The 8,061-nt window shown below is 42.9% G+C and overlaps 1 protein-coding gene across 1 annotated transcript; it reads left to right on the top strand.

The window, feature by feature from the left end:
* Positions 1-1,048: 1,048 nt before the first annotated feature.
* On the top strand, positions 1,049-3,538 carry LOC147986492 (uncharacterized). The gene has a single exon (XM_087540063.1). The coding sequence runs from the start codon at positions 1,049-1,051 to the stop codon at positions 3,536-3,538; it is 2,490 nt and encodes an 829-aa protein (XP_087396189.1).
* Positions 3,539-8,061: the final 4,523 nt, after the last annotated feature.

The following is an 8,061-nucleotide window of genomic DNA, read 5'->3' as shown; positions in this document are numbered from 1 at the left end:
GAAACTTTTGCTCTAGCTGCGACCAAACCCGAACGGAACCATGTGGTAAAGAAGAAAACCATGAAAATGCGGTACCAGTTAATGATAGAGGAAATAACCGCACTTTCAACTCATTTAGTGAGCCTGCTTCACCTAATTGTGCCAAGTATTGACTAACATGCTCCCATGTGGTTTTTGTGCCCTCTCCATTGAACTTAACAAAATCTGGATCTTATATCCCGGAGGGCACTAGATGGCATCAAAGTACTCGGGGTACGGCTTTTGGTAAATCCGATTCCGAGGTAACTCAACTCCAAAATTCTCTCGAAGCATCTTAGCCATCTCCTCTCTAAGATTAGCTAGACCATCATCCACAGTGGACGATGCAACTTGTGGCAGCGGCATAGGAGGAGTAGGACTCAGTGGCGTAGCTGTAGGGTGGCCAGGGTGGTCCATGGACCACCCTGGAATTTGGCCGATTAGTTTAGTACTTCTCTGGAAAAAATAAAACATATCCAGGCCCAACTCAGGTCTCAGCCCATATACATGGCTCGTTTCTTTCATCTCAGGTACGCCTGTTATCTGTATGTACGCTGATCGTTCCTAATTCCTGACTCCCCGTCGTCTCCTCTTCCTCTAGTCTTCAGAAGTCTGAAACCCTAGCGGCTAGTGCCATTGCCCAGCGCAATTGCGCAAGGCCGGCACTCCGGCAGGGCATCCGCAGGCGACGACCGGACGACGGCCAGGCGGCCGGCGAAGGACGCGCGTCCCAGCGGTCAACGAAGGAACCGCGCCATTACTGAACCGCGCACACACGCATAGGTACAGCCCCGTGCAATGCGCTAGTTGATTTCTTTTCTATTTCAATCCAGAGTATTAGAGTAAGATGTTTGTTCTTCTCTAATTCAAAGCACAATTTCCTTTTCCTCTAAAGATTTGAACGATTTGTTGAGAGTGCAAGCTTTAAAGTTTCTTGCAATTGATAATTTGTCAATTGAACCGATTGAATCATTAGGGCTTTGTTCCAACTGAGTTAATTGTATTAATTTTTTGTAGAACTCTTGCAAAAATGAAGAGGACAGGAGACATTGCATCGCTTTTTTTTTTGAGATATGGATCCAAGAAGAAGGTGGCGGCTCCTTTTTCACCTCCTTCTCCGGCATCGGCAGCGCCCGCAGGGGAACAACAAACCTTTGAGTTAGTGCAAGAGAGAGTAAATGAAGAAATTGTGGATTCACCACCACCATCGCTGTCGCCGCCGCTGCCACCACCACCGCCACCACTGTCTGTTTATGATATTAGTCGCCTTCCACATGATCCGGGGGATAGACTGCCCATTGCATCTTATCCTGTCAATGATCAAGATGCAATTCGACGAGCATATATCCTCAAGCGACCGTTTCAACCATATGCACATCAATTTGAAAGCAGAAATATTGGAGGCAGAGATCGGCAATTCAGTCCTCTATGGTTTCATAAACATCATTGGCTTGAATATAGTATTAGCAAGAAAGCTGGATTCTGCTTTGTATGCTACCTGTTCAAAGATAAAAAAGCTAGTGGCAATAGAACCAATGCATTTACTGAAGATGGTTGGAGAACTTGGAATAGAGAGGATGCTCTTGTAAAGCATGAAGGTGGTGTAGCAAGTGTGCACCAGGCAGCTCAAGAGAGATACAACTTATTTGTTAGCCCCCGTGCTTCTCAAATTGATAATATTATGGTGAAGGGGAACAATGAGGATCTATGTCTTTACAAGATCCGGTTGACTTATTCACTTAGGTGTTTGAAGTTTCTTTTGCATCAAGGATTGGCCTTCCGTGGACATAGAGAAAATGAAGAGTCTAGCAACAGAGGTAACTTCATTGAGCTTTTGAAATGGCATGCAACAAATAGTGAAGAGGTGAATAAGTATGTTTTGACGAATGCTCCACGTAATTGCAAATTGACTTCCTCTGGTATACAACAACAAATTATCCAATGTTGTGCAATAGAAACTAGAAAGAAAATTATTGAAGAACTTGGTGATGATCACTATGCTATTTTAGCGGATGAATCTAGCGATGTATCACATAAAGAACAATTGGCTCTATGCTTGCGTTTTGTTGATAAACTAGGCAGGCCATGTGAGCACTTTCTTGGAGTTGTTCATGTCGGTGATACTACTTCACTTTCACTTAAGGAAGCAATTGAAGATTTACTTGTGGATAACCATTTAACCATGACTCAAATTCGTGGGCAAGGTTATGATGGGGCTAGCAATATGAAAGGGGATATTAAAGGTCTAAAAACATTGATCATGAGAGAGTCACCTTCTGCTTATTATGTCCATTGCTTTGCTCATCAACTCCAACTAGTTCTTGTTGCTGTCGCCAAGGGAAATGATGATTGTGTGTGGTTTTTTGATCGAGTATCTCTATTGCTGAATATTGTTAGAGTTTCTTGTAAGCATCATGACATGCTTCGAAATGCTAGACTTCATAATATCATGAAAGCAATTGAATGTGGTGAACTGGAAACTGGGACTGGATTAAATCAAGAGATGGGCTTGCCTAGGCTGGGTGAAACTCGGTGGGGCTCTCACTATAGAACTATTCGCAACATTATTGATATGTATGCTGAAATCCATGATGTGCTCATCTCTCTTGGTAAAGATACTTCACAAAGGGCTGAATGGCCAAAAATACATAGTATTGTTGGAGTGTTTGAGTCATTTGATTTTGTTTTCAATGCACACTTGATGTTTCTCATTCTTGGATATACAAATGATTTGTCCGAGTGTTTGCAAAGAAGAGACCAAGATATTCTTACCGCAATGTCACTTGTGAGATTGGCAAAAAGTAGGATGCAAGAACTGAGGTCTAATGGGTGGGATGCATTCCTTGAAAAGGTCACTTCTTTTTGCAACAAACATGTCATTGAAGTTCCTGTAATGGAGAATAATTATGTCCCTTATGGAAGATCAACACGGTTTGTGCAACCTCAAACAAATGCAGATCACTTTGGAAGGGAAATTTATATTGGGATTATTGATAAAATCAGTCAAGAGCTTGACAATCGGTTTGATGAGGTCAATATGGAGTTGGTTTCTTGTATGTCGGCCTTGAATCCTGCCAATTCATTTGCTGCTTTTGATGCACAAAAGGTACGTAGACTTGCTGAGTTCTACCCCAATGATTTTTCGAGCTCTGACTTGATGCACCTTGAAATGCAACTTGATAACTATATTGATGACATGAGAAAAGATGACAACTTCAAAGGCCTAGAAAACCTTGCTGATCTCTCAGTTAAGTTTGTTCAAACAAGGAGGCATATAGTTCATAATTTGGTTTACTTGCTTCTAAAATTGGTATTGCTTCTACCGGTGGCAACAACAAGTGTTGAAAGAGCATTTTCTACAATGAGTGTGGTCAAAAACAAGTTAAGAAACAAGATGGGTGATAGTCTTTTGGATGATTGCCTAGTCACATACATCGAACGAGATGCTTTCTCCAAAGTGAATGAAGATAATATAATCGAGACTTTCATGGTCTTGAGAAGGCGGTATACCGACAAATAAGGTGTGTTATATTTTACGCAAATGTAAGACTTGAACATGAATTTTAATATGCTTTGAAAGACCTTATTGATATGTGCTTTGGATATATTATGCGTGCATATGTTGGTTTGTTAAATTTGTGGTATAAATTTTATTTTGTGCCAATTGGACCACCCTGACATAAAATCCTGGCTACGCCATTGGTAGGACTACTAGCAGTAGGTATGAACTGTGGCACGCATGCCGAACTATAGTTCGGTAATGGCCGAGTGGTTGTAGCTGTAGGTAGGGTTTGGTTCGGCGTTGCCACCGAACCTGGCATGCTCATTATAGGATTGATGGGTGCAGTCACAATCTGATTTGTTTGGGTAGGATAATAAGCCATCAGCACAGGAGGCGCCGATGCAATAGGTAAAGCCAGATTAGGGTTTTGCACACTAGCAGCTACACCATCATTACCACTAGACGATTGAGATGTATTCTTCTGAGCATTAGTATTTTCTATGAAAGTTTGGTAGACTAGATTGTTACCATCAGCAATACGACTTTCAATCTCAGCCCACTGCTCAAGAGAAAAGGCAGTACTTATAGAGGGTTTAACCTGCTCGGCTTGAAGAGGAGGGAACTTGATTTCTTCAATCGGAGTGATGTTGCCTTGGCGATCCTTCTTGAAATTTGCAAGGAACTCCTGCAAGTCCTTCTCCTCGCGCGCCTTCTTGTACTCCTCATAAACTTGGCGATGATCGGCCGATATCTCATCAAGACTGGGCTTAATGATATTATCGGCGTCTACCTCAGATGGCTTGGGAATATCAGACATGGTGGATGATGACGATTGATCTTCGGTCCCCAACGGAGTCGCCAAAAAGTGTGTTGACACACGAACACGTCATGTGTACCCTCGACGTCGGGGGTGATGCACCGCAGCTCACGTCGAAGGAGACCTGACCGACAGTGCGATACGCAAGACAGTCGGCGGGCGCTTTTGCAGACCCGAAACCCCGCGCACCCGGGAGGGACCCCGTCAGGGATTGTGGTGGCTATGGGCTGCCCTAGGTCGATTCGCTCGCCCCTAGAGCCTCGGAATTCGCAGCTCTCAAACATGAAGAACAATGAAGAACGAGAGAGAAAAACGGTGGAGAGAAAAAACGTAGATGAAAAAGTAGTATATTGATTTGTTCGATTGTGTGTTGTTCAATCGGCCGTCACCCCCAACATATATAAGAAGCGGCTGGACATCCTGTACAAGCAAAGGATTCATCTAGGATTTCCTTACAAGAAAATTACATCAATTCACGACCTAGAGTCCTAGTTCTGGTCCCACTTGGATTCAACCCGAATCTGATCCAATCTTCTATCTTGCTCCTTGCGCGGGCCGTGGAATCTGCATATGACTTCCGATGGAGACGGTTCAAATATCAATTTTGTACGCTTCGATGAGGCCAACAATCCGTATGTTGATCACTTTTCCAAATAAGGCCATCTTGAATACTCCACGGGGTCATCTTTAATTTCGAGTCGGAGTCGGTCATGTAGCTAACTGGACCATGCGACTCTTGTAGTGTCTCTGCAGGTCGTATACTACATCGGATGATGATGACTCCAAAAGCAAAGTTGACCGTTTCGGTGTTACGAATAACTTTCATGTTGAACACTTCTTCATACGAGTCCATCTATATAATCATTTGAGCCCATCTTCAGCTTCTGGTCGGATTGGCCTTGACAGTTTCCACCCAGCTAGCTCTTTCCCGGCAAGCTTTTCAGCCCCGGCAAGGTCTTCGCCCGGCAAGCTTTCCCCCCGGCAAGCTTTCCTCCCCGGCAAGGTTTCACACCGGCAAGCTTCTCCGCCGGCAAGCTTTCCACGCCGGCAAGCTTCTCCGCCGGCAAGCTTTCCACGCCGGCAAGCCCTCACATCGGCAAGGTTTTACCCCGACAAGGTTTCATTCAGCCGGCAAAGGCCGAATACTTTCTCACTCAGGGCCGGCCCGCGAAGTGTTGCCTCTAACTTTTGCATATGAACCAGGATTCGTGACCATGCCAAAATCTGGTGTCAACATCCCCCATAATGGGATATTCCATTAATCTCTCACAAGAGCCAACTAAGAAATAAACAAGATGCAAAAGGCTCAACGCATGACACACATGTACATGATGTGCAAACCAACACACACATAGTTGATTGCTCAAGATAATCAAGTTGGAAGCACAACATATACAAACACATGCAAGGAACGAAACAAAACATGCAAAGGGGCAAGTAACTATCAATCTAAACACTTTAAGCACGAGTTACCGCAAGGAGGAACATTGGATATAAGATAGAAACTTGACAATCCGAATGACTTGGCTTGAGACAATAAGAATGATGAAGTCCCCTTAATTCTTCATAATGTAGCCAAGTCTCCAATGACCTCCAAGAACACCTATTGATAAAGTATGAGCTAGTTGGTCCCCAACCAAGTTGGGTCCTAAGAGGTTAGTCACAATAGGCTTGGCTACCCAAATGGTTCTTTTCTTGACACCACTTTGAGCACCAACAAATTTGGCAAACACATTGCCAACCTTATCCTTCCCAAGAGAATAAATATCATCAATTAGAATAGGGTTGGATAAGGTACCATTTGTGCATGAAGAAGCGACATGACCTTTTTCACGACATAGGTAGCAACGTCTACTCTTTACTTTCTTCTCACTTGATTTCTCAACTTGAGAAGCATTAGCTTGAGTTTTCTTGGGAAGAGGCCTTTCTTCAACTTGAGGTTGAGAATGAGAGTGAACTTGTGGCCGCTTCCCTTGTTGCTCGTCACTAATGGGCTTCTTCTTCAATGGGCAAGATCTAACATGATGCCCTTCTCCTTTGCACTTGAAGCAAACAATCTTGGCCGAATTCTTGACTTGTTCTTGGCCCATATTTTTGTTCACCTTGGACTTCTTCTTCTTGTTGGAGTTGAACCCAAGTCCACCTTTGTCATTGGGGGATTTTTGCACACTCAAGATATTGTTGAGTGTGAATGTCCCTTCATGACTCTTTTCCAAGTCTTTCTTCAAAGAAGTGACTTGGGCCTTGTGCTCTTTGATTTCCTCTGCATGGTTAGTCTCAACACAAGTACTAGAGGAAGTATAAGCTTCATCGTTAGAGCAACAAGGCAAGGAAAGCAATTCATCACAAGATGTACCAATGTTATGCATGGATGAATCGCGAGGACTAGCACAAGGCAATATAGCATTTTGACCAAAACTAGCGCTAGTATCCACATGAGGCTCACTAGATGTTACCTTAGCAAGCATGGCCTCATGAGCTATCTTTAGCACATTATGGGATACTAGAAGATCATCATGAGAGCTTGTGAGCTTTACATGATTTTCTTCCAACATCCCATAATTGCTAGATAGCAACTCATGTTGAGCCCTTAGCTCAACATTCTCCTTTAATATGGATGCTTCACAAGAGATAGAGTTAGTAGCACAAGCATCATCATTAGCAACAAGAGGAGAAGACAACTTGGCAAGCTATTTTGAATATGAAGCTTTAAGTTGAGCATGAGACTCGGTGAGTTTGATGAGCTCACTCTTAATGACCCTTGAGCCATTTTCGAGGTGCTCAAAGTCCTCAAGGAGTTTAGCATGCACAACTTCAAGCTCCTCATTTTTAGTTTCAAAATTATTGGCCACCTCAAGAGCTCTATCACGAGATTCCCTCACTCTAGATAATTCTAGAGCAAAAGTCTCCTCAAGAGATTCCTTGGTGGTTTGTTCAAGTTTAAGAGCTTGAGAGAGGTCCGCAATCTCATTTGTGTAATCACGCTCATGAGCTTCCATTTTATCAGTGGTGACCTCATGCTCCTCTAGATGAGATTCCAACTCCTCAATGTATTTCTTGCCTTCAATGGCAATAGACATGATTTCCATGAAGTTGGAACGAGCAATTTTATTTTTGTGAAGAGCTTTAAAAATCATTTCCCCCTTAGTTTTTAAGGAGGCAACATTATCATTCTCTTCATCATAATCAACATCATCATCACTCTTTCCATCATCACAGATATATTGGGATTCAAAGTGGGAGATACCTTTGAAGCCTTGGCCATAAGGCAAAATGCAATAGATGATGATGCAGGATCCGTTGAAGCACCATTCAAGACCACATCTTGTTCCATGGGGTGTCGGGTTTCCTCTACATTGTTAGCACAACAATTCGAGGACATATATGCATTTTTATCATGGCAACAAGATGTAGTAAACATATCATCATGAGATTTAGTCAAGCAATTTCTACATGATATGCAAGGACTATTAACACAAACATGTGAAACATTTGGAGTGCTCGAAGTGTTAAAGCCCAAAGAAGGAGCATTGCAATAAGATAGTGATGAGGATCATCCACAATAAACATACTATCATCATTGCAATGACCAACACTACTCACCATATCATTACCTTGTGGCAAACCACATGTAGGTGAAGTAGAAGAAGTTGAGAAGACTATACGGCCAGATGTGGAGGGAGAACAATCATCCCCACAAAACTTGGACACGCCATATTTATCT

The sequence above is a fragment of the Triticum urartu genome, chromosome 2A (assembly GCF_056163025.1).
Source record: "Triticum urartu cultivar PI428250 chromosome 2A, HENAU_Tu73, whole genome shotgun sequence".
Taxonomy (NCBI): domain Eukaryota; kingdom Viridiplantae; phylum Streptophyta; class Magnoliopsida; order Poales; family Poaceae; genus Triticum; species Triticum urartu.
Note: the sequence above shows the minus strand (reverse complement) of the source record. Positions and strands in the feature narration are given on the sequence as shown.

Coding starts and splice junctions, on each gene's coding strand:
- LOC147986492 (XM_087540063.1), top strand. CDS start 1,049: ATGAAGAGGACAGGAGACATTGCATCGCTTTTTTTTTTGAGATATGGA.